We start from the raw sequence: 27,109 nt of genomic DNA, 5'->3' as shown, positions 1-27,109 counted from the left end.
AGGGGGCTGATCCCGGCCGCGTGTGGCGGTGCTCCGGGAAGAGGGGTGCCGCCGCGTGTGCGGGCTGCCCGGTGCGCGGCGCTGGGGGTCGGGGGCGGCTGGGACCTCGGGCCGGGGATAACGAAAAGTTGGGGCGGGCCGGAAGGCAGCTAAGGCCCCGTTCACCACCGGTCCAGGTGTACGCGGTCGGGCTGTACGGGGAGCATTCTGAACACACGCACGCTGGCAGCTTGAGGGCTTGGGCTCGAGTATTTTGTTAGGAGGGCTTTTTTGTGGGCGGTTTTCTCTTGGGATAACTCAGGACAGTTAGGTCTGTGTGTCGGTCTGCAGAGGGTTCATGTGGTAGGCAGGCAGGAAAGATCAAAAATAATTGTGCTTGAGAGTTTAAGGTGGATCCATCTGGATTTTTGGTTGTTTTTTTAAATTCTCTGTAATGTGTCTTACTTACCTGGAGCGGAGGAGCAGCGGTGTGGCTGTGCCATGTTACCCTGCGGTCTCCCATGTACCCCCAGTAGAAGCACACAGAAGGAGAACAGCAGCGGCTGCTGCACAGTCCCAGCAGGATTGATACAGCAGGACGCAGCGACTGCCTGGGTTCCATGAGCCAGTCCCGCCCAGGGATAGGCGTGATCCCGGGCTGCTCGGTGCTGCAGAACCCCCAGTACTTTGCCTGGTGGCCGAGCACGTCGGCTCGTGCACAGCGTCCTGCTGCTTCCCTGGGCTGTTGGCTACCGTGGTACTGAGTGCTGGAGGGGGCTTGGGGAAGGCAGCTTGTAGGACAAGGCGTGAGGCTCTCCAGCAGGGCACAGCAGATGAGACCAGCAGCTGGGTGACATGGCTGTAACCTGTGTGCAGCACGGGTCAGCTGCATGCATCGTTCTTTTTGCCAGTCCACAGCACACTGTTTGTGTCTGTATGTCAATATAAATTAAGGCAGCTGGTATTTGTCTCTCTTACTTCAGTCTATATGTTCATACGAGAGCATTGTGCTTGTGTGTATTTACCTCCCTGGAAGGTAAATCTCCCTCATAGATGAGATCACTGCTGTCACTACTCATAACAAACTGAGGTCCTCAGCAGCGCTGTGGGTCCATAAGTACGTATGCACTTATGGCTTTGGAAGAGTATTTCTAACCCTCCTGACCTGCTCCATTTTTTCTTTCAGCACTGTAAACTAAGAAAAATACTGTAACAGTTTAGAGAAACAAAATTGTTTCTGTGCATTTCTTTGTGGGTTGATAGGATAGCAGTGCATAAAGCTCAGTCTAAGGGTTCTTTCAAGCAAGTTTGGAGCAACAGATTAAAAGCGAGAGAAGCAGACCGGAAGTCCTGATCACAGGACTGTGAGAGGGTAATGGCCTGGCACGGAGCACACGCAGTTAGTCAGAGTGGGTCCCTGGCAAATGGAGAGCTGGAATGGGGTGAGGGGGGTCTGATTCCTGAGTTGGCCTTCAGAGGTGGGGGCCAGGAGCAAAGGGTTCTCAGGAGACGTCCTGCTTCAGGATTCAGTCAGAATCAAAAGCAGAGTCATTTGGGTGCTGTTTTTGCAGTGTACTCTTCCCAGATAATGCAGTTAAAAAGAAGCATGCAATGTTTTGGTGCATAGTGTAGGTAGAAATGTCTCACACATAGACGGCTGACATACACTTCCCTTGGTGGAATGGCGTTTGAGTCTAGGGGTATCTCTGGCTCTTTGCAGAGTTCCTTCCATGGAGCTGGTGATAATGTGTCACAGAGTCTGCACTGGAATTTATATATAGTTTTTAAAGGAGCCTGAGAGTTTGGTCCACTGGCTGAGGTCTGCCAGGCCTCGTGGCTGTGTTTTTCTCAGTGGAAAGAAGTCCGCTGTGCAGCTGCACTGTGGCAGTCACTTCCTGACCATCGCTAAAGTGTAGAGAGAGATAGGAAGAAGTACCTTCTGAAGTCAAGTCTTACTTCTTGGATTTCTGAGGTCTTGGAAGGGGACAATAAACGTGAGAGAGGGAATAAGGGAGAGGGAGAGATTGCTTCTTTGTGTCAGTGTAGCCACCTGGATTCTCAAGAGGCTGGGCACTGGAGGTGGCTCCTTTTTTCTCCTCTCCTTTTTTCCTGCTGCTCCAGCCTGATGCTGGGAGGGGTGTGAGCATGCCATACAAGGCAAGCAGCTGGTGGGAGGGCAGCCTGGGAAACCTTCTGAACCTGTGGGGCCATGCCAAAATTGCCAGCATTGCTGATACTGCCAGAACTGATTCGTTCAAATGTATCAGAGAACAAGTAACACCAAGGTGCCAAGTGGACAGGCTCATCTTGTATGGTAAACTATGCAACGCGCAGTTCCTGCTTTGGCTGCATCTGGGTCTCCAACCTTTTGAAATTAGATGAGAAAGAAAAATCTTCCAACTTTGGAAGAAGTTAGTTTCCTCTTATTTATGTGCTTTGTTTTGTTTCATTCAATTCTCTCTCACCTCCTTTCCTCCACCGTTTTTCTAAAGCCAGCTGTGAATACATTGTCATCCTTTAAATCAAACATCCACATTTACTCTTTAAATGAATTATAGGCTCACCTTGGGCAGAACAAACCTACTTGTTGCTTGATTAGTCAAGTGCTATTTAATTTAGCTTTCCTGTGTGCATGCCAGTGTATTTGAACTGGCAATTTGCAAAATGCAATTTGCCATTAAATAGTGGCTTCACTTTGTGATGGTGAGGTCTCAAAAACACTGCATGGACTTGCATGCTAACCTAAGAGTGAGCAGGAGAGTTTTCTCTCACACTAGTGATGGTAGTAACTTGCTTCTGTAGAAACATCTGTGTAATACTGAACTCGCACGCTGGCCTGGGAGCAGGCTCCTGCTATGGTGGGCTGCACAGGGCAAGCACAGTGCTGCTCTGCTTGTTGCTGTAGGGTTGAAGAGAGAAGAGATGGGTACTGATAGGCTGTGGAGGACAAGTAAATTAAGACAATACAGATTTATTAACACCAGCAGCTCCGCTGTGTTTTTGTAAGTAAGTAAATATTGACCTTGACTGAAAGCCTGGCTGATGACAGTGTGGAAGCTGCCCAGGTAGACTTGGGTTTTTCCTCTTTATTACAAATAGAAAAGCTTGGGCGTAGCATGGATTAGTGGAGGCAGTGATGAGAATGGTGCAGTTGTAAGATGGTATTCTTTTTCCTCAGTCTCCCATAATAAAGAACGAATGGGAGCAATTTGCTGGGAATTTTTGATGAGGTTTATTTTTTTGTTGTTTGTTGGACACTGACCAAGGATAACCACTTTGCCCTTAAAAGGAACGGTGTGTGCAAACTGTAACTACGTGTGACGAATGAGGTGTGCTGGAGCCTCTGGCAGCTCTCATCTGTGTTTGTGGGACCGTTCTCAGCGCCCAGTGAGGCTGGTAGGAGTGATCAGTGGGTTGCCACCAGGGAGGCAGTACGTATTGCTGGTAGGTGTGTGCTGCTCGCTCTTTGCGCCTGCAAACTCAATATTGAAAAAGTGCTTTTCGTGATGTGGTCCTCAATATGTGTAATGCATTCCGTGAGAAGTATGGTGGCATGGACTTATGCCCTACCTGTCCCTGCACTGTTCTGCCCTCTGTAAGCATTGCTGTGAGTCGAGCAAGGATGGAGTTAGTTTTTTTCCTCAGTATGAAAGTGCCTGTTGGCTTTCTCTTCATTAACCTTGAGCATTCATAATACTTTCAAGTGATTTATTGAATGACTTAACTAAAAATAGCAAGCAGCTTGACTAGTGCTCGAGGTCAGCCAAAAGGATGCTGAGGACTAAAAGAGAAACTGTTATTAGTGTTTGTATTTATTTGTGAAGACTGAACAGGAAATACAAAGTGAATAGAAAGAGCGTACATAAAAAGAGTGCGTGTTATCTTCTGTGGTGCTCAGCGTAGAGTTCCTGGTCTGGTGGTGACATCTAACTGCAGCGCGTTGCAGAGCAGAGCGTGTCAGCATTGAACGCTGCCAGTGCTGATGAACAATCTGCAGTTTGATCACTTTCACCTTTTGGGCAACTTGCCAGACTTTCCAGTCTGAAGTGATGGCTGTGGTGACGTTTGCCTCATTGTATGAGAAAGTACATGTGTGGGTGGTATTTGTTGTTTGACAACAAAACTAACGAAGACAGGAAACTGAACAACTCCTGTTGCTCGAACTTTGGATAAAAATACGTATCTTTTCACTGCTGTTTTTGCCAAAGATAAGAGTCAAACTTCCCTAAAATCCTGACCCGGCTGAAGCTGATGGAAAAATCCCGCTAGTTAAACAGACTTGGAATTTGAGCCCAATTACATAACCACGGGTGTGCATCCATTAGTCTCTTAAAACCTCTCACCGTCAGTCCTTCTGATCTTTAAGTACAGCTTCAGACTACCAGAGGCACTTAACATCACTGGACACAGAATCAGAGCAGGTAGAACGCCTCAGTGATTGGATACCGAAGTGTGAAATTACACAGCTCATCGTTTTACCATCTTGAATGTATTTTTTAACACAGTGGATAAAAGCTTACTTGAACTTTAGATAGGCAATGCAGTTATGACAAGCAGTCATAAGATGGGTTGGTTACTTAGGAAATTTTCTGCTTCAGCAGATCAAGTGGTGAACGCCTGCATCATACTGACAGAGAGAACGTTGTATGGAAACCTTCGGTGAGCTGGGCTTTTTGAATTTGGTGAGCTCAGCATTTGGGCCAACTTGATCTTTTGTACATACATCCCTGTGCCTTTGAAATGGCCAAAAGATCTGGCTTTGAATTGAAAACGTTTTTGAAAGTGTATTTTATTAGAAGTCTCTTCTTTGTGTAATTGTGTTTAATGTAAGTGCTGCCTAAGGAAAACATCAGAACCAACTCCCACTGTGGAGCAGTCATTGCTCTGACCGTCCAGGTGAGCAGCCATGCCTCTCTAGCTCGTGGCTCACTGCTGCACAGGGCTCATCTGGCACGGAGCTGGATGGGAAAAGCAGGACAGTTAATAATGGTGAAACTGAGGCTGCTAGGGATTTGCTTCTGGATGTGTGGCCAGTGGTGTTGTAGACATCTGTTCTTCTTTCTTCAGGCCAGGGGAGAAGTGGCTTCTTCTGCCCGTGTTCTTCCCACTGCTTCCTTTGGGGTGGGGCTCTGGTTTTTACCTGCAGCTTGCCATGTCAAGCTGACCTGTTTCATTAGTACCAGAAGGGGTAAAGCGTCCTTTTCCCTTCTGTCCTTTCTTCCTCCAGCTCCCAGTGATGCACTGGTCTCCTTGGGCTCCTGTTAGAACTTGTTGCATGCTGCAGTGGGCTACCTGAACTTGCCAAAACAGCCGGCAACCAGTACAGCATCCTGACAGTGCAAGGGAAGAGATGATACGTCCCAGCTAGGGCATGAAGGAAGAAAAGGAAAGGGAGGGAAGGGAGCAAGCCTTCCTCCTTTTGGGGACAGCATCTCTTTGGCTGAATGGTCTGTGCACAGAACTTCGGGATTCATTCTTCATGTTCTTAGTGAAGGCTCTTCTCCCGTGAGGCATGTTCAGTCCATCCAGTTTGCCAGAGGGTTTGTGTCTAGAGAGACTGAGGAAGCAGAGGTCACGTTTGGCCTCTGCACGTTTCTGCTCATGTTATTCCGTTGCCTGCAGGGGTACTGAGATGGAACTGTGATACCACTTTGCTGTGCAGTCAGACCTAAAAATAAGTTTCTCTGTTGGCACCTTTCCTACTCTGAACAGGGAAACTGTTAATGTTTTTGTCTGGAGCCAAACATAGCTTTGAGAGAACATCTGAACTGGTGGCAACACTCCTTACGTTCTCATCTCCTCTGGAGGGCCATGCTCTCCATGTCCTGACTTGAAACAAGTTAGAGACAAGAATGAGTACATATTACTGATCATGTAACGTGTCCTCTAGGCTCTAAGCTCTGGGGATCAGCTCTGACCCTTGAATCTTTTATCCTCAGTGCCTGATTTCATTCAGAAATTGGATGTGTATGTGAACTACCGTAGTCTGATTTCACCAAAATGTCGTCATTCATAAAAAAAAAAATAGGCAAAGGTCCTTATTTTCCACTGTGATGCTCAGGCAAATGGATTACATTTTTGCAACCTTTGAAGGGATCTGCGATCTCAAGTCTCTTATCTCTGCTGGCTGCTTCCAAACTGGGGCAATTGCTTTTGGCCTGAGAAATCTCACACCTCTCTGTATCTGATATGCAAGAGATCTTGAAAGTAAAGCTGATCTCTTTTTTCACTAGATACACTGCTATGATCTTGGTCCACACAAAGAGCTTTCAGATGCAGACAGACCAGATGAGTGTTCTTACTTCGAGCCAGTGAGGCGGGTTTCCAACCAACATCTTATTGCTGCGTGTGGGAAGTTCTCCACTGCCTCTCAGATGCCTGGATTTGGGGAGCTCTGCTTGCTTAATCCTGAATGAGATTATAGGAGAAGTGATGGTGTTTCTCCATCCTTTTGAAACCACTGCCATTCTTACTGATGCCAAGCCAGTAGAAAATGGATAGAAATAGAGCTTCTCGTACATCTTCAGTAGTGGTCTTGAAGTTGTTGAAATCAAGGAGATAAAACGTTAACGTAGATTCCTAATATGTATTTTACTTATACAGAAAATTTGTCAGCTGCAGAGCAGGTGGATATTTCTGCCCACAGCAGAGTCCATACACAAGGCTGTATTAAAGTATTTAAACCTAGAGCTGTGGTGTGCAGCTTCTTAATGTAGACGGAATCAAAGTGACGGTCAGCAAAGACAGCAGATACTTTTCCATTAGTTTCTATTACCTTCTTTACATCTACAACAGAAAGAAATGGTTATTTCAGGGAAGATAGATGTTCATAGAAAGACCATAGAAAATACCTTGATGTGAGATTTCAAAGCTTCAGCCACTGCAGTAGGATCACCTGATGTGATGACACTCACTAATTACAGCTTATGATTACAGTTAGCAGTGTTTTAGAAATAAGAGCCAAAATTGCCTGTAGTTTAATGAATTTACCTGCTACCTTAGTTATCACACTGGTTTTTAACTATTTTTTCAGGCTTTCCCAGAGCTGGGCAGACAGACTCAGGTGTGCCCTGCTCTTCTTCTTTCCTGCTCAGTGGCCCTCTCCTTTCCCCTTCCTGAAGCACATAGCGTCTCGCAGGGACCTCCGACTCGCAGGGCCAGGCACGTATGCCACCTCGAGAAACGTGATAATTGTCTTAGTTAATTTTAAACTGTCCGTTTGGGAAACCAATAATTGGGAAAGCAATTATGGCTTCCCATTTTGGGCCAACCAGCTCCTTCTTAATTCGTGTCTGGTGGAAACCTGAGCGGTCAATGGTGGGCGTGTTTTGCAAAGCTTAATGTGAAGTCGCAGAATGGCTGAATGAGAAGTGAACCTGTTTTGCAGATACAGTTCTCTGCTTTCCTTCTGCTTAAGGCTTTCCCTTTGTTCCTGTAAGGGAGGAAGAAAAGGCTCCAATGTCTCTGAATTATTTTGCTCAGAACTGAACATTGGGCCACGGTTGTTTTTCTTAGTATCTCCTATAATCTTATTGACATCCCTCTCTCCAATTTGAATAACACTTAAACTTCATGTGTCAGTTATTGCAGGATTTCAGATGTCACAAATTGATGCTTGTTCTATATGGGACACAACGGGTGCCTGGCTGAGTGCTAGATTTTAAATGTGGTGTGTGGTTATAAGTGTGTACAAGTACATGTCTAAGCCTGTGCACAAGTGAAAGTTCCTGGCATTCATCTGGATGTGTGCTGATGGACGAACATCTCAGATTGTGTTCTACACTTCTTGTAGATAAATTAGATTGAGCCAGATAACGTGTGTCCGCAGTAAGAGTGAAATGATGGAAACTTCTTGCTGACTCCAGTTCTTGCTGCCTAGCACAATATTGTGCATTTGTACAGCAGATATTTGGATTCTTATTTTAGTATTTAGAAAATAAGTATTCTGGACACTTTCTGTATTCAGACAAATGTTGAAGATGTGGACTTTGTCCTAGCTAGGTTGAAAACAAATACTACGGTCACACTGATATATTGGAGAGAGCAGGTACAGTGACCTTAAAATGCTACATCTTAGGTGTTGTTAGGGAGCAGCAGTTTACAAATGCTTAGAGTGATTAAATTAACATGGTTTATGTATAATGAGCAACCGCCGGTGAAGCAAGTAATTAAATGCAAAGTATACTCCAGAATGTAATGATACATTGAAATTCAGGGCAGATTATTTCCAAGCATCATTACAAGAATGTCTTATCTCTTTGTACTCCTGTATGAATAGAGGTTTCTGGCTAAATGGAAATTCAGTCTATGCAACGTGCTCTTTCGTTCTGGTGAGAACGCAGTTTTGGAATGGCAAAAATGAGATCTTTCTTACATAAAGAATGCTGCTAAAATAACTCAAACTGCAAATACTGTATGAAGTAGTAAGAACAAACCAAAACCTTTGTCCTCACAGAGATTCAATTTAAATATTTTTTACTTGTATGTTGTTATCTCGGTAATAAGTTCAGTGTTTCTTATTGCTGCTATTCTGTTTTCTGTCAACTCTGCTCCTGATTTCTTTCTTGTTCAGAAAAATGGATAGGCTTATTGTTGTCTCTAGAACATAGCCTGCTGCTCAGGCTGTGCCTGAAAATAGTCTTGCAGGTATTGATCTCTTATTTTGGATGAATGTGTATCATGTCAAATATATTCATTTCATTGTTATTAATAGGTATGCTTTAACACTTTCCATGAATAACACTAGGCTGAAATATATTGATTCCTCCTTCCTCTTCCCTGTTGAGCTGCGTATTTGTTCAGTGGTGAGTCAAAAATGGTAAAGCCTTGTTTTAAAAAAATCCTGTGACTTTTGTTTTCTCACCAGATGGCAGCTTTAGTGGCGGTCCGTAACACATAGCATGCTTGCGTCTATTTCAGAAAGTGGAAGAGGTGGCCACAAAGCCAGAATGGAAAAATAGCTTGTGAAATGCAACAGAGCTGTGTGGCAGGATGGTGGGCACTAAACCAACTTGTGGCTATCAGTGGAATTTGACTTTTTGGTGGAATTAGACCAACTGATCACAAAGGCAATGAGATGGCAGTCCAAAATCCCCGTCTTGAATTGAGCCTTCTTTAGCAGCTATGCAGTGTTACTATTGTACATAAACCGTGGTCTCAAAATTAAGCTGAAATAATTTATCTATTGACAATGCAAATTTATCCAGAATGGGAGCAGCGAGCTTTGGTGTGTGGGTGTGTGTTGATTTGGTTGGTGGTTTTTTTAAAGGAACTTCTCACCCATCTTGTCTGGAAAGCAGCCAGAGGGGCTTGCGAGGGATCTTTGTTTTGGAATGAAGTGGCACTGGGGACAAGTCCGATTATGGCAGCCTGTAGTTGAAATACTGCAAGTACGTCTTTATGGGTTGAGGGTGAAAAGGAAATTTGTATGAAAATCGTAACGGTATCAAGAATATTAAGTTACTGTGTTGTTGATTTTTTTTTTTTTTTTTGAGCAGCACATTTCCACTAGCTTTTTCTTTTATACAGAGTTTTGAGTGAAGTCAATTTCTGTACGCTCTCCACCCTCATAAAATATTTTAAAATGTGTTTTAGGTGTACTTTTATTTTGTTGGAAAATGAACTATTTCATCTGTAGGGAAAAAAAACAAACACATAATGGCACAAATAGGCCGTAGCTGCATGGTTATATTTAATTTACTCCGGCCTCTAGGATGTGAACTGTGCACAGAGGAGTCTTGCTCAGGCATCTTGGTCCTTGCAGAGTTCCAGCTGTCCCAGGAGAACAAGTCGGAGTTAGTGGTTGTCTCCCAGAAGAACAGAGGATGGCAGAAGATCAGGCAAATGCGGTCACCTTCTGCTGGCACACATCAGTGCAGCTTCACTGTGGGTTGAATGCTGTGCCATTGGGATGAGCAATGCTCTGTGCTGGGCAGCTGCTTTCTTTTTGCACAGTTCCATCTCACTCAGTGATGCCCAGCTCCTTCTTGGTAAATTAGCCCCTGAGTTGTTTGTAGAACTGGTAGCAAAGTATGTGCCTTATGCGACGTGGCAATTCTGATTGTTCTTCTGTTGCCATCTGTCTGTGCAGACCCTTAAAAAGGCTATTGAAAATGAGGTCTGTGCTCCTGGTGTGCCCACCTGGATCAACAGGTACTGCACAAGAAAACAGGGGATTTGAAAAGGCATACATGAGAGTCAGTTTTAACCTTTACAGGGGCATTTCTATACATTGGGTCATATGCAGGTAAATTCTGATATTCTTGGGACACTAATAGTTATCAGTTTATAGGAAACACAGACATCAAGGCCAGGCTGGATGGAGCTTTGAGCAACCTGGTCTAGAGGGAGATATCCCTGCCTATAGCAAGGGCTTGGAACTAAATGATATTAGAGGTCCCTTCCAACCCAAACCATTCTATGATTGTATGATCTTAATGCCTTTTAAATGCTAGTGACCTATTTGAAAATAATTGACTTCAGTTTTTAATTAGCAGTACACCAGAAGCAACGGAAGGTGCTAAAAGCCCAGTCAGATTGTCCTCAAGATGTGAATTTATAGCCTGTCAAATTTAAGTCTTTCGGTTTGATTGTAAATATAAGATATCCCTTCTTATTCTTATTCTTATTCTTATTCTTATTCTTATTCTTATTCTTATTCTTATTCTTATTCTTATTCTTATTCTTATTCTTATTCCTATTCTTATTCCTATTCCTATTCTTATTCCTATTCTTATTCTTATTCCTATTCTTATTCTTATTCCTATTCTTATTCTTATTCCTATTCTTATTCTTGCTGATCCTTTGGCTAGGTGGTTCAGTACTTGAGCTATTTGATCAACATATTTATTGCTGATATTGATCAGGGCAAAATCCAAGCTCAAATTTAACTGAAATTGGAGGAGACTGAAGTTTGACTGCAGTGTGATCATTGTATCAGGGATATGCCTTTGGACAAAATAAAAATGGACTGCAGATATGTTAAGGTATAAACTGTCAAAAAATTGTAGTCTGCACATCCTCTATAGTGAATAGAGAAAAATTTATCTAAAATTCCTCAAAAGCAGCACTGATGTGGAGTGTGCTTTAATTTGGGCAGGACATCTATTGCAGTGCGTCAACCTGATCAGGGCATGTGAAATTCAGAACTGGCAACTTGGTAGTGATAAGGTACTACCAAACACAGGTTTCCATAGGCAGGCCAAGGTGACTTTTGAATGAAAAAATGTAATGTGCTGATGAAAACACTAAAATTATGAACAATGTGGTAATCGTTTAACTGTAAGATTAAATTACTTGAGTTAAAGAATAATTCAAAAGAAATTCAAGCTTAAAATAAGAACCTCAACCAAAATATGTGTCACGGTCTTGGCAGCTTCAGGGCAGAAAACAAAACTCTTTCTGCTTTTGGTTTAGGAAATTTTCTGGCTAGAAACCAAAGCAAAAGAAAAGTTCCTTTCAGTTTTCATAGGAAGATTACCAAACTCTCTGGCTGAAGCAGCACCTGCCTCTGGTTTGCTAGAGCATGGCTACCACAGCATCATTGCGCTGACCTTGGAGAGGAGGAGTATTTCAAACTGATCAAGGGCAGGTGGCTTTGTAACCCCTCCATTGTCTCTGAAGAAGTTTGTGGACATGTTCATGTTGTTAGATGTTGAAAACTTAAAGGAGTGTGAGTGGGAGGGCCAGCACTTCTTGAAAGGAATGGAACGAGTAAAATCAGGTTAGGACTGTGAGTGGGTATGAGTACTAGATCTGAGCTCCAGGAAGGAGGACAGGTAACACTGAACTGTCATTTCCAAGTGTGTCAAAGGTTTCACGTGCTCAACAGTGGTAGGAGGGAAGTTGTCAAAGGGAGTTGATGGTAACTGCAGATAGAAACAAGGGTAGGTTAAAATTTGCAGATCTTTTGTAACTTGTATTTCTGTAACTGAACTTCCAAGCAATGTCAGTTACCTGAGGGCAGGTTGCAAAGCACTTGGCTCAAAGCAAGCTGAAGGTTACTGATGGCTTGAGGGGAAAAATATGCAAAGAATTGCATAGAAAAGCAGTTACTCTAACATAAAGTGGCTTGAACGAGTGATAATTAATTGTGTGTACGGAAAAAAACTGCAGGTTTTTATCAGCAGTTGATACTGGAGGCAGTAAGGTGGCAAGTATTGAGGTATGTTGGCAAGAAAAAACAAACCATTAGCTAACAACATAATCATGTAGTTTAACTACTTCCCAGCTAATGAGAGAAATGCAAAGTACCAGAAGAATTATCTGTGAAACTATCTCTTTGTACTAGAACTTCCACTAAGTTTTTGCTGCAATGTATTGTGGCTGTACAGAACTGCCAAAAGCCTTGAAATGGTTAAAAGACAGTGATGGATTCATGGGAAACAGAACGTTTCTTATAAGATGAAGCTGCTAACTTATCTGGAAAAATGTGTTAGAAGTTGGTAATGCTATCTCACAGCTGTGAATGATCATGTAGCAGAACTTGAAAACTGAGTAGCCTCAATGGTTTATCAGTAGATTTACCAAAAAGTGAGAAACTTGATCAGCCAAATTACTGTGGCACATGATGCTCTCACATCAACCTTTGCTCATATATATGGCTGGATTTCCATAAAAAGGTCATGTACTCTTCCACAAAGGGCAGATATCTCAAGTGGAATTGACTCTTGTAGGCATGGATGAATTAAAGGAAAAAAAGCTGTCTGCAGACCAGGAGAGGGTTACCAGACAGTGGCTACTGGTCCTGGCTTTCTGTCATCATCACCTGTCTTTAAAGGAGAAAATATTCTTTATCTGAAATGACCATGAAGGGGAAGTTTAGAAAGATGTTAATTTTTTTTTCAATTGTCTGTTGAAAACAGAGAATAAGCATTAGATTTGATCTTCTGCAGTTTCTGGCTATTTAATCAGTGGACCTGATGTGCCCATTGGTTAATGGACCTTCTACGACCTTGTGAACATTTGCATCTGTGTTTTTTGTCATTTTTCACTTTCACACACTTGGTTAGGTCTGGCTATTAATTATGACATCTTGAAATATGAAAACCCAACCATTATTTGAATGTATTTGAACTGAATATGAATAATTTTGATATATATATCACATTTTGGTATGTAACACAGTAAAATTATTCTGCTCTTAATGTTTTGGGCTTTATTTGTCTAACTGTTAAATTAGTACCTGCAACCTTTTGTGGTAGCTATTTATGGCTGTAAAGTTACTGATGTATGAGACAGTATATTTGCTGAAAATGAGTAAAATGCTATAGTTCCATTGAGAACAAAGTATTTTCCTCTTTGGGAAAGTCATGAATATATTGGGTCTGAAAAAAAGCAAAAATAAAAACCAACAAACAAATCAAAATCATCCTGATGAATAGAGCGAATAGAGATACTGAATGCTTTCTTTGCTTCAGTCTTCAAGGCCAGCCCTTAGGAATCCTTGACCCAGGAGACCAGGGAGAAAGTCTGGAGAAAAGAAGGCTTTCCCTTGGTTGAGGAGGACTGAGTTGGATTGGCAAACATGGCACTCACAAGTCAATGGGCCCTGCTGGGATGCACCCATGAGTGCTGAGGGAGCTGTTGAATGTCATTGCTGGACCATTCTTGATCATCTTTGAAAAGTCATGGAGATCAGGAGAGGTGACTGAGGAAGTAAGCAAATGCCACCACAGTCTTCAAAAAGGGCAAGGAGGAGGGCCTGGGAAACTACAGGCCGATCAGCCTCATCTCCATCCCTTGAAAAGTGTTGGAACAGCTCATCCTGGAGGCCATCTCTGAGAGAGAGGTGAACAGAGAAGAACCTTGTGAAATTCAGCTAAGGCGAGTATGAGTTCCTGCACCTGTGGAAGAATAATCCTATGCACTGGTACAAGCTGGGGGCTGACCTGTGGGAAAGTAGCTCAGCAGAGAAGGACCAGGGGATTTTGGCAACGAACAAGTTGAACATTAGCCAGCAGTGTACCCTATTGACCAAGAAGGCCAATGGTGACCTGGGTTGCCTTAGGAAGAACACTGCCAGCAGGTACAGGGAGATGATCCTTCCCCTCTGGTCAGCCCTGGTGAGGCATCACCTGGAGTAGTGTCCAATTCTGGGGTCCCCAATACAGAAGAGACTTGAAGCTCCTGGAGCGTGTTCAGTGAAGGGCTACTAAAATGCTGAAGGGACATCTCACATGAGGAGAGGCTGAGGGAGCTGGGCCTGATCAGCCTGGAAGAGAGAAGACGCAGAGGATCTCATCAACGTGCATAAGTATCTGAAGGGAGGTGTCAGGATAGAACCATACTCTTCTCAGTGGTGCCCAAGTGATGAGAGGCAGTGGGCACAAACTGAAACACAGGAAGTTCCATATGAATTTGAGGAAAACTTTCTTTTCTTGGAGGGTGACAGAGCACTGGAACAGGTTGCCCAGATGGGTTGAGGAGTCTCTCCTGGAGGTATTCAAAAGCTGTCTGGACACAGTCCTGGGAAATGTGCTCTAGTGGCCTCTGCTTGGGCAGGAGATTGATCCTAGTGACCTCTAGAACTCTCCTCCCACTTCAGCCATTCTGTGGTTCAAACTGGAATTGGAGAGTAGATAAGGGGGCCTCTGCCTCTGCCATGGAAGACCATAAAACATAAAACGTGCAAAACGTTCAAGTTTTATACACACCTCCATTTGGCTTTGCGTAATCTCTAGGCTGGATATTAGAACCTGAGTGTTCTCAGGGACTTTTTGTCTTCAGTGCATCGCTTATTTCAGGTCAATCTCCATGAAAACGGAAGGCAACTCAGTATCTGTGAAAATCCTCAGACTGTCAGAAAAGGCCTTATTATAAATCTAAGAAGTTTTCAAAAAATACTCATCTGATCATAATTAGATTTATATTGTTTATATGTCTTCTTTTAATTCTGTGATCATATGCTGATTGTTTTGTCTTCCAGGCAAATTTTCTTGGTATTATGTCATCTGTTTGTGTTTGAAGAAGTGTAACATGACTAACTCTTTGTACTATTTACATTCATAATGTAACAGTTTCAGCTTTGTACTTGAAAAAACTGCCAAAAGCCCTTCCATGGAAACACTGGAATGTTAGACATTAAGTCATTGGTCCCAAATATGACGTATACTTTGTATAACAAAACAAAATTACCTTGGTAAGACTCTTTCCTGTGAACTGTAAATAGGTTGCACCATTTTTATACCTGCCAAGGTCTGAAAGCTATAAACAGATTTGTGGGGAGAAGATATATGTATTTGCATACATAGGTATTAATTACATACACATTCATTAATTTTTTGAACAATGAAAAGGAGGAGGAGTAAGGTGGCAGAGTTTACATAGGAAAGGATTCCTGCTTATCTGTGCTGTTGGTATCTGATGGTAACGCATGCTGGATTTCTCCACTGTAATAATCTGTAATAATAATAACAGATAATAAAAATAACAGATAATAATAAAAATCTACTTTGCAAGTCTTTGGAAACTTCTGGACACCATGCATGTGCTGTGGAAGCACATCTATTCCGGCCAGGTTAATCTGTCTTCTGCTGGAGGCCATTTGGCTTCAGTGGAGGGGATTGCCACCCAGGTCCAGCCCTGGAACTTCTGGCAAGATAGCAGTTGAAGCTCCTGATGTTAAAAGCACGTAAATGGCTGTCAGAAGCTCCTTAATTTCTTGGTTGCCTTTTAGAAAGCCATCTATGTAAATTCTGGCTTTTTAATGGGATTTTAGGATGGGAGCAGCTGGAATTTCCTTTGAATAGTTACACAGCACAAATGCGTGTACATTAAATGTAAGTTGTGCATACTGTGGCTTACAGTGTTTCAATTCAAATACCTTTTTTGTTTAGTATTAAGAGGTAGCTGATTGCTTTGCCAAATGGCCAAGAATTGCTTATTTTCCTGGGCTGTCTTTAACACTATGGAGAAATGAATAGCAGTTCCAGAATTTATGAAGTGCAAAGAAATAGTATTCTCTGATTCAAAGAGCTAATTAGAAGAAAACGTCTGTGGATATTGGGTTCCCGCCACCACCACCACCGCTTTTTGTAAGAGGAAAAATTAATAATTATTTTTGATTTTGCAGGCAACCAGCATCAAGCGTGAAATGACCTTCCCTGCATTTCAACAGGAGGATGTAAAAACTGACATCGGTCAAAAACTGCCAGACCAACAGCTTCTCCTGTTCACCACAAAGGAGGAAGATCTAAAAACAGCAGAGACCAAAAAAACAAGCAGAGTTCATGAGTATGAGAAGGAAAACACTCGTTCTGTTTGTCTTCTGGAACAGAAGCGCAAGGTTGTTTCTTCAAATATTGATGTGCCTCCAGCAAGGTAGGGAAAGTTAGTTTTGGTTTGGTTTTGTGGTTGATTGCTGTGTTTTTTATGCTTTTCATCTGTGGTTTTTTTTTTCCTGGTGGGATATTGAAGGCAAGTTTGCCTAGTGTACTATGAACTGTTAAAACTAGTATTCATGTTTAAGCAGCCCAAAACTGATTGTTGACCCAGCTTCAGCTTTGCCTGATAAATAATCTTCTAAATGAGATATAGAATCATACTTACAGCCAGCTTATACTCACAGGAATGTGCAGTGACTTATTCTGAATATTGAGGTTGTAGTATCTTATTTTTCACTATCTGCTTACGTGGGGTAGAGCTGAGTCATGATGTGGTCTATGAAGTGAATTAATAGAAAAAAAAGTGGTGAGGAAAGGCCAGTGCAGGAAAATCTAATTTGTATGAGATAGGAATTTAGGGATTTTTTTTTTTTTCTTATTCCTTAGTTTTGTTGTGAATACACATAAATTTTTGTGAATGCAGCACTACACTTCTAATTGTAAAATACAGGGAAATATTTTGAGAAAAAAATATTTGTTCTTTAATGTTTATTATAATTCATATATATAGCAGCAAGAAATTCAAGATTTATTTAAGCATTTTTATTTTTTTCTGACATTTGGGTGAAATAATAGAGAAGGAGAAACTAATAATTTTTCACTAGCTAATGACGATGGAGAAGGGGATAGAAAATGCAGTGTCTAGAAATTAGAACTTTTTGGAAAGGAATTCTCTACTTGGAGGCAGAAAGGGAATGACTCCTCTAGACAAGGGCTAGTGTAAAAGAAAGATATCCAGTAACGCTGAACAGATTCTCTTGAAAGAGTGGTGAAAAACTGACAACGAATTGGGTGTTCTGTCTTGCAAGATAACAAGTGCATGGGAGAGTTTTTGCTGTTTGTGGTTATATGTTGACATCAGTTTATCTGCAAATATATATATATAAATATAAATACAAATATATATATATATATTACATTCCTGGTAAATACACTTGCACATAATATACAGTGAAGTTCCTAGCATGTTTATTTTCTAGAATGTCACTTATTAAGTAGTCAAGTCATAGTTAAGTTGTTTTTTGGATTGCTTTCTAAAAATGAACGTAAAGCTGCATGTTTTGCCATGTCATCCATTAGAGGATCGTCTTTATCTTCTGGTTCTCGTGGATGATAGTTGTGAAAACCACTACGTTCACAAGCACTTTGACAAAGAATTCTTTTTTCCAGGCACCTGGTAAAAAGCTATGCATTAAAAAGCTGAAATTTTTAGGATACTTATTAAATTTTTTCACTCATAATCAGCCCTGTAATAATGACTGAGTGCCCATGTATCTCAGAACAAATGGAATCATCAGAAGATTCAGGTCGAAAGGCATCGTAGGAAGTGACCTGGTCCAGCGTCCTGCTCAAAGCATATGTTAGCATGTCCATTTTAAAATTCGGGAAATAAAGGTTCAAGCTTTAGGAGATCTTTTGTTTAACTTCATTGAGTTAATCCATCTCAAGGAGTCAAGCTCTTCTTTCCTGTAACATCAAGGTAGTCTTTCCTCTGAGGGATGGACATTTCTTCCCCAACAAGATAGAGAAGAGAATGAATAAACATCTTTAATACCCCATTAAAACTAATCATAACACTAGTTATGAGCACAAGATAGTATGATGATAGGAAGCATGTTTACTTGTGAAAATGTCTTGTAAAATAGTTCATCGTGCTTGCATTTTGTTGTACACACATGTATGGTCTTATGTACTTAAAAGAATTTTTTGCATGTTTTCACATGTGCAAGTCAAGCTGCTGTGTTAGCAAACTTAAAGAAGGAAGCAGGCAACAAATCTAGAATCTAAATTCAGTAGTATGATAAGTATCTTGGTCACTCTGCTGCAAGTTTGATTTTCCATTGGAATGAGAGGTGATTTTTTGTCCTGTTTGTCAACAACAGACAAGAAGTGTTCAATAGCGTTTGCTTGGAGATCTTATTAAATATTTGTTGTAATGAGGGGAATGCCCAAACCCTCTTCAGTGGGAATGTTGAATCTGTAGAAGTAATGTTCTCTCTAGTATAAAGGAATGTTAGGCCAAGCATTTGAAATTCTCCTGCCTATTTACAATAATACGATGTTTACAGAAGTGTGGGAGAAATAAGGAGGTGAACATGATCTTCAGTTTCACGTGGCTATATACACCCTCTTTAGAGCAAACTCAGCTAGTGTTTTGAAGTGCTATGAAAATGAGGTTTGCTGTTTATTTTGTTCTAAAACCTTGATGGAATTAGTTTTTTTAATAAACCTTGTTGGAATTCCGAGTTATTAAATTAAAGGGGAATTAAAGGGGAAGTTTGAACTTTACTAAACCCTGCACAATCTGAAAGTGGTTTAGAGACAAGTTTATCGTACTGCAGAATCTTCATTAGCAGGAGCATGTGACTATCTTCATAAAAGCTCTGGAAAAGTGTCTGCAAGGGAGTTGGTAACATGGAAAGGTATCCTTCGCTTTGACCACTAGATGAAACAAAGTCCATCCCGTCTTATCTGTCCATAAGGATATCAGTGAATATGAATGAAAATCTTTATGAGGCTCTGTATCCAAACATTCAACAGCTCAAAAAATATTGGCATGATAAATGTTGCTTCTCGGACACTTGGCCGCAGTAGTACTGCAGTGCTCTAATTATAGCTTACAGACTACAAACTTATAAGTATGTGAAAATATATATATATTTATATATATATATTTATATATATTGCTGGCATTTCAGGTGCTTCATACTAAGGTATGCTGAAATTCCTGTAGATGGAAGTGTAGAGAGAGATGGAAATGGAGACAGTTGGGTTGTCTTGTATGGAAAATGAGAATCCAGTGGAGAATGTGGACACTAGAATTTTGTTTTTTTGAGAAGGGGTAGATCCATAGTCTTTAACAGCCCAGTAGTTTTCTGGAGGGTGGAAGGTGTGGGTTCAGGCTCTTCTGTTGTGTTTGGAGCAGTGCCATGGACTTATCCAGGGAGGTGTCCTGACCATCACATTCCTGGCATACTGAAGGTGCTGCATAGGGCAGATCTTTAAAGTAATAGTGTCAGGCTAAATGTACCAATATTTTATTACATACTGGAGAATTTTAGAACTGAAATGCAAATTAGCTTTTAAAGCTGATTGTTTTCTATTTCATCTTGTGTTATACTTGTGAACCTTTCTGTCTCTCTCTACTGCTCTGTTGGAAATTTCTGCTAGATTAAAGTAGAAGGTCAGGGCTTTTTAAAAAAAACAAACATTTTTTAAATTGTGGAATAAAAAACTGAGATATGAACTTAACATCATTAAGTCTTTCATTTTTCAGGTCTCTTCATTCTGTCATTTTGCACAAATGCTGTGGAAGTTGTATAGCTTTCCAACTTCTCAAACTCAGATGAGTGCAAATGAAACTGTTAGCTTCAGTAAATGAACTGTTTAATAAGATAAGGAAGTTCGAATTCCTTGCTTTTCTTTACAAAGTTTAAATTTATCATCAGTTTTGGTGCCTAGAGTATTGGTCTTGGAGAAAGCAGTCTGACAACTCTACTACAAACTGCAATTATCTCTGAGAATTGAGATTTTATCTACAGAACTGAGAATACATTTCAGTTGACCTACAGTTCAACTACAAGCAATCAAACGCAGAACAGATCCTTGGGATCTGAGTAGTGAAAGGTCATTTTCTAAAAAGAGTGGTGCCATGCAGGGAATAATAGCATTGCATTGTAGGCAGAAAGAAGCCCAGCTCTGCTGGTGTTCTGGGCAGCTACATCTGCAGAGGTCAGCTGCAATCAAAGATGTTGTCCTCAGCAGGCAACAGTGTAGAAGTTAGCAGAGCCTTTTCACTCATTTGTATTTTCATCAATTGTGCACCCGAATCCACACTTACTCCCAAAGCAAGTCAGCAAGAAAGAGGAGAAGTGGCCTGGACCAGTGGCAGCACAGCTGGGAGCACAAGAGTCAGGGCCTGCATAGTGACTACAGCTCAGGCCTGCGTAGGGGCTCCTCGCGCTGCGGGGAGTGACTAGAGGGTGAGCAGCAGACATCAAGGCATAAAGTTTCCTTCTTTTGAGTGAAACACAAGGATAAACATGTGGAAGTGTTGGTGAGATTGAAATTCTGTTTAAACAGACGTGATTTGACTAGCTATATCTGGAAGCCCTTCATAAGTTCTCTGCAAGTTTGCAGTTACTTGCAAAGGTGTCGTCGTTTCTGGTGTCACAGAAGGAAGCAACTTGAAGCATCCAAAAGGGTTAGAGAACCAAGGAAGGAAATGAACAGGCATCACTCCTACCCTTCTGCTGGGTGGCAGTGTTTTAATAATTTTGTTAACTTCTTACTAAATGATCTCAAAATACTGTGAAATATTTATAATCCACTTGCCATATCATTTACCCATTCCCTCCAGTACTGTATCTTCTCTGGAAAAAAAAAAAAAAAAAAAATCAAAATTTTCCAACTGCCGAACTTTCTCTGCGTTGTTTGTGCTCTTAAAGGAAAAGCCAAAGCTAAACCTCAGTCGCTTAAGTACTTCCGATAGTGAGAAAATAGCTATTGTGCAATAAAAACCTCTAGTTCCTGTGCCTTTCTGGTTCACTGTTAATGGTGCCATTTACAGTGACAGTCATATATGTTGGATTTTCCTGTCTTGTGTTTCTTTTTTTTTAAAAAAAAGTTGCACTGTTACTACAAAATAAATTTCTATTCACGTACCTGTATGCTATCTGCTAATTAGATCATAAGTCATTGGAAAAAAATGTGATAGAATTGAAATAAAGTAAATGAAGTGTCTCTAGGAATTCTTTCCCTTGTTGCCATTTTATGCACCTCTAATGTAGGCACAGAAAACTACAAAAAAATAAACAGTAGCCGCGTTTTCTGGCCAAACAGCATAGGCAGTGCTGCATTTTTGTCCAGGAATGATTTTCTTGCCTGGTATCTCCAGGAACGTAGCTCTGGGCAACCTTCTGATCAGGGAGTTTGCTGCTGATCCGCACGGCCCGCTGGGCACAGCTGGTTATGCAGCATGCATTTCAATGGGAACATTTGCATGTTTTCGTAGCCAAAACTCTCCAGGAGCCTGACTCAGAGATCAAAGGCAGTATCTGCTTAACTCTGATATCCTCACGAGGAGGACTTCATGATGTACTTGCAGGAGGAAGAACCCAGTGATCGCGTTGTGCTGTTTTGTTTGCCCAGAAATGTTTATTCAGATGCAGTCTTCTCACTCTGTTTTAGAAAAGCCCAGCTTCACTGAAGAAGAGCTCCTTTTCTGTTTGCTGTGTAATTTTGGCAGAATGGATCCATCGGGCAACTTCAGAGGGAGTCAACTATTTGTTGGCTGCTGATGCTTTTCAGGCAAATGGGTGAAAACAGAAGGCCAAGAAACCAGACTGTACTGCAAATTTATTGCAAGCTTCTGCAAACTTCCTTCCAGCTCAAAATCACTTCATTTAGACATTTTTCATTTTTTTTCCAGCTACCCTTTGGACTGAATGTTCTCATCTCTTTAAGTTCTATTTTCTGTGCATTCATCATAGTTGGAAACTTTGAAACCCATTGTTTTTCATGTAATGAAAATTACACCCTGAGTAATTCCCATATTTCAGAGCTTCTGTAATAATGTTGGGAGTTGGCAATACCGTGTGTTTAAAATCAGCTTCTCCAAATATCCGCACCAGCTAATTATTGAAGTATTAAATTGTTGCTTTGTTTTGCTAGGCTTCTTTAGTTAAATTTGTGTGCAGCTTGATTGGATTTCACCCAAGCAGTCATTAGAGCTTGATTATGTTTAATATTGATGGTGAACTACTTGTCATGATCTGCTGCAAAAAAGATGTGCCTTCTAGGATCCCATTGTTAAGGGGGAAAAGAGGTTTAGACAAAAAGCAGTCATGTTCTTTGTGTTTTTCTCTGTGCTGCTTTCCAGTACTAAATTTTCTTTACCTTTTTGAAGGACTGTATGCGTATATTAAACTCTAGGGGCCTTTGAAAATGCACATGGAAGCAGTGTAGCAGAAGTTGAATTGAAAAATGTAGATTAAATTGCAAGTAGAAACTCTGCAGGTGCTTACTACAGTTAAAACAGAGACAAACCAGAGCTCCTGAAGTCACCTTGCTCATTTAACGGAGATCTTCCAGATCCCTTGCCTTGGTGTTTGTTACCGTGATAGCTGAACCAGCTCCTTGTGAGGCTGAAACAGAGAAGGGACCATGTCCATGGATGCATTTGTGATTGCCTTTGAGCTGTGGGAATCTGAGCTTTCACGTGATGAGGTGTGTCAAGTCGCAGTGATGCTGAGGAGCAGAGGACATGATCAGGGGGGATTGTCCCATTCGAAGGGTGGCTGAACCTGGGGTGGCTGAGCTTGTTGCCAATACTGTTGACACACTCACACGTCAAAATTCAAAAGTCCTCACTGCCATGTGTCAGGGAGGATTGTTTGCTGAAAAAATGACTTATATACAGTATCCATCGCTGAAGAAGAGTTTGTGCATGTAATGTATCTCTACTTTCTCTTCCATTGGGTATTTTTGTCAGTCCCATCTCATTATGTTGTATTGCGTGCATATCCATCCAAGAACTTCAAGATCTCCTGTACATGGCTCTATGACTACAGTGATAATGGTTTCAGCTGGTGGTGAAACCAGTTATGTGACTCATGCAATTGATCTTCATGACCGCTCTTAGATATATGCTAGCTAGCCTTTCTAGCAGGGTTTTGTCAGTTTAGTATTCCTGCTGAAGTGTGAATTTTGGACGAGATGAAATTACTCTGAGATTTGTTTTTTTTTCAGTAATGCCTAAATCACAGTGAATATTAATCTCATGAATAAATCAGAGTGCTTTTTCTGTTCTTTTCTAATGATCTTCTGCGTTGGGTAGTGATTTTCACACAACTTGGTATAATGCCGGATACGTGTGTATGTGGTATCTCAGCCTGCTTTGCTATACTTGATCCTGTGAGAGCAGAATGGTATTTACTAGTAACTGAACAAACAAGAATGCAAATGAAGGCTACTTCTCAGGAGTATGTTTCTTTCTGCTTAGTGTTTTTTTTTTGTAGCAATAAACCCATAGACTTCTTCCTTGTTCCTCTGTCTCTAAAATTTAAAAAAATAAGCACCTTTTCTTCTGAAGGATACAACAATATTTTCATTAGGAGAGGAATTCAGCCATTTGGATTTTTGGCCAATGTTATTGTCCCTTTTTTATTTTTTTATTTTTTTATTTTTTAACTCCAGACTTGTGGTGGTGTTCCCGGGGAAAGAAATTCTAGTAAAAAAATAAGCACAGGTTGAATTGTTTATGCAATTAATGGTGTTAAGTTTTCCCACAGCCTGATTTTGGAGTCGATATTATTTTAGGTAATCACTGTTTTCAAAAGGAGGCCAAAAAGAAGATTTTGCTTGTGTCCTAATACGTATATGTACTCACATGTAATATATGCATATGTAAATACATGTAAATAAGTTTCCAGTTTCTCTAGAAAATTCTGTTTTCAAAACAGCGAAGAAGATTTGTCTCCATCAACAGAAGTGTCTTTAAAACCTTATTTCACTGGTAGTCAAGAAGAAGGGCTGAATTATTTCATCTGTGTGACCAAAATTGCCAGTGGACAGTGATCTCATTATCAAGCAGATTTCAATGAATTCTTCTAATGTGACACGTAGGAAAAATGTGTCCTTAATCTACAACGAGCCCTGGGCGCTGGTTCTTGAGGAGCTGCATTCAGCAGTCATTGCTGCTCTATCTGCTAGCTGCCACTGTGAATGGACATCTTGTTCTCAGCTCCTCTTCAGTTCCCTTAAAAAATGGAGTGTAATTTCAAAACACTCTTAAACAGCAGGCAATATTCAGTAAGGGTAATTTCTTTGTGGTTTGTGTTAGCTGTGGCGCAAAAAAAATTCCTCTTGAAATGCCATCTGTGCTGAGAAAAAGAAAAAAGGCAATGGGTACATAGTTTTTAACTTGTGTATCTGTGAGACATGCAAGAATGGGTTACCATGTATGTGGTTGTGCAGAAGCATTTGTAGCTACAATTTTATTTAAACACTATAAAGTTAAAATATTCTGGCTTACGCAGTGATCTTCAGTATTGTATCATTCGGGTCGGAGAGGACGTGGAGCTTGCCTTTCTGAGGGAAGTTCTGACATTGATAATTATTTTTCAAATATTTTTAGAAATTTCTGTTTAACTCCTCTAGCATCATCTCCATGAAAACATTAGTTTTACACATTAAAAAAATTAGGTAAAAAGTGTGACTTTTCAATATTCTTGTCAAGTGCTTGCATTATGTACAAGGGTTTTTTGGTACTTTGTTCATATTCCTATGATGGCTACTCTATTGTAAAGCTTATTTAACCCCACTGATTTTATTCCATACATAAAGTATATCATTGGTTTGCATAGATGAAAGGCTATTTTTAAGGTGATTTTTATTAATTTCTGTAACAAATATTTTTCTGATCTATGTTATATAGAGATTTTATATGCATCTGGTACCTGTTATTACTAGAGGTTTTGTGATAACAGGAATGTGAAAGGATGGAGCCCTTAACCTAGACACTGATATTTCAACATGATTAGGATATGTATGTATGTCACTACTGGGGACAGGCTGAGAGGGTTGGGGCTGTTCAGCCTGGAGAAGAGAAGGCTCTCGGGGGACCTTAAAGTAGCCTTCTAGTACCTGAAGGGGGCCTATGGGAAAGCTGGGGAGGGACTTTTTATAAGGGCATGTAGCAACAGGATGAGGGGAAATGGTTTTAAACTAGCAGTGGGTAGATTTAGACTAGATATTAGGAAGAAATTCTTAACTGTGAGGGTGGTGAGACACTGTAACAAGTTGCCCAGTGAGGTTGTGGATGCCCCCTCCCTGGAGGTGTTTAAGGCCAGGCTGGATGGGGCTTTGAGCAACCTGGTCTAGAGGGAGGTAGGTGTCCCTGCCTATAGCAGGGAGGTTGGAACTAGAGGATCTTAAAGGTCCTTTCCAATCCATTCTATGATTCTGTGATTTTATTTGAAGCAGAACCACATCTTTCTGTGGTTTGAGCAGTCTGCAGAATATAAACTGAATACATCCAACTCATCTTTTTTAGTCCTTGATAGTTTTGGAAAAATGTGAGAGCAGAAGTGTTGTTAGATTCACAATCTCTGCATGAAGTAGCTGTGATTTTGGTTAGTTGCTGATCTTTCCAGGAAGTGTATTCTTTGGCCTAGTGGTAACAGCAGTGCTTCATGGCAATGCACTGCACAGAACACGCAGGTAGAAGGTAGAAGGAAGAAGCTTTGGGTGAAAGGTGAACTTGCGTTTTGGTTGATCCCAAAGAAAAGTACATCCTGTAGCACTTTGCTGCTCCACCATACACTGAAAGTGGGTGAAATGAGTTGAGACATCTTGCTCGAAACGTTCCCAAGCAAATGCATGTTTACACTTTCCATAGAACTGACGTTTAGAAAAATAACTCATTTTGGGATAAAACATTCACTGTTGGTGGCTGTGTGTGAAATTGTTTGTTTGATAACCACATCTTCAAAACAGCTCCTTAGGGAGCTGAAGTAAAAAGTATAGAATAGCATTGCCAGAAAACAGTAGCAGAGTGTTTCTTTTCTTATTTATACATCATCATATGCTGGATGTCTGGCAGTTGCACTTGCTTCTATCAAGGAGCGTAGCAGAGACTCGGTTGTTGCTGGGCTCCTGACCTTTGTTATCCACCAACAGCAGAGGTAGCGTCATTGTGGTTAGCTGAGCTGTTTCCAATGTGATCTTATCTGGAACATTCAGAAAGAGCCATTTCCTTGAGCACTGGTAAACATCCAGCTGGTGGTGGTGGCCTGCTCGTAGTTCAAACCTCTCTCTCTTACCACACACCGCATCTTCAGGGGCATCCGACTCACGGTGTTTCTGCAGTGTTTTAGTGGGCCCAAGTGGGTCATATACTATTTTTAGTGAAATAAAACCTGTGTTCAGGCAAACGCTGTTTGAATGCTTTGTAGCCTTTTACTTAATTTTGTATACAAAGGACATTATTTATCTTGTTGCCTCCCAAACTAAAGCTCCTTGCTTTGTCTGCCTGCTTTTTCCCCTTTATCTTAATTTCATAGAATCATAAAGTCACGGAGTGTCACAAGTTGAAGAGACCAGCAAGGGTTAATGAGTCCAGCTCTTGGCTCTATGCAGGACCACCCAAAATCCAAACCACAGGTCTGTGACCAGTGTCCAAACTCTCCCTGAACTCCGGTAGCTCGGGGCCATGCCCACTGCCCTGGGCAGTCTGTTCCATGCCCTCCACCCTCTGATGCAGAACCTGTCCCTAACCCCCACTCCACCCTCCCCTGACACAGCTCCATGCCATTCCCTCGGGCCCTGTCGCTGTCACAGAGAGCAGAGCTCTGCTCCTCCGCTCCCTGTGAGGAGCTGCAGCCGCCATGAGGCCTCCCCTCAGCTCCTCTGCTCTGCCCTGAACGCACCAAGGAACCTCAGCCGCTCCTCATACACCTTGCCCTCCAGAACCTTCACCATCTTTGTAGCCCTTCTTTGGACACTCTCTAATAATTTATATCCTTATATTGTGGTACCCAAACCTGCACCCAGTACTGGAGGTGAGAACGCACCAGTGCAGAATAATTTTATTGTCTGGTACTTTCAATAATAACAACAATAGTGAAAATCTAACCAATCTAACCCTTTAAAACATGACATAAAAGGCTTGTGGTTACACTTATTTGTGTTTTGTGGTATGTATTTTGTGATGCTGTTAACAGAAATTGTAAGTATGACAAAGGAAG

General features: G+C 41.3%; 1 protein-coding gene and 1 long non-coding RNA gene across 3 annotated transcripts in view; one reads left to right on the top strand and one right to left on the bottom strand.

Annotated features, from left to right (window-relative positions):
• Window positions 1-16,045, bottom strand: part of LOC110393023 — a 21,622-nt gene extending 5,577 nt beyond the window's left edge. Inside the window, exon 1 of the long non-coding RNA XR_002434744.1 lies at window positions 449-16,045. This is a non-coding gene — a long non-coding RNA (uncharacterized LOC110393023). The remainder of the gene's footprint in view (window positions 1-448) is intronic.
• ZNF704 (zinc finger protein 704) overlaps window positions 1-27,109 on the top strand; it is a 103,687-nt gene that overhangs the window by 7,635 nt on the left and 68,943 nt on the right. For both annotated transcript variants that reach the window (XR_002434743.1, XM_021385430.1), the window contains exon 2: window positions 16,052-16,299. Coding sequence is in view for 1 of the 2 variants with exons in the window: in XM_021385430.1 (XP_021241105.1) it covers window positions 16,073-16,299 (227 nt within the window). In the remaining variant the exon portion in view is untranslated. The remainder of the gene's footprint in view (window positions 1-16,051; window positions 16,300-27,109) is intronic.

This window comes from Numida meleagris, chromosome 2 (genome assembly GCF_002078875.1).
Source record: "Numida meleagris isolate 19003 breed g44 Domestic line chromosome 2, NumMel1.0, whole genome shotgun sequence".
Taxonomy (NCBI): domain Eukaryota; kingdom Metazoa; phylum Chordata; class Aves; order Galliformes; family Numididae; genus Numida; species Numida meleagris.
Note: the sequence above shows the minus strand (reverse complement) of the source record. Positions and strands in the feature narration are given on the sequence as shown.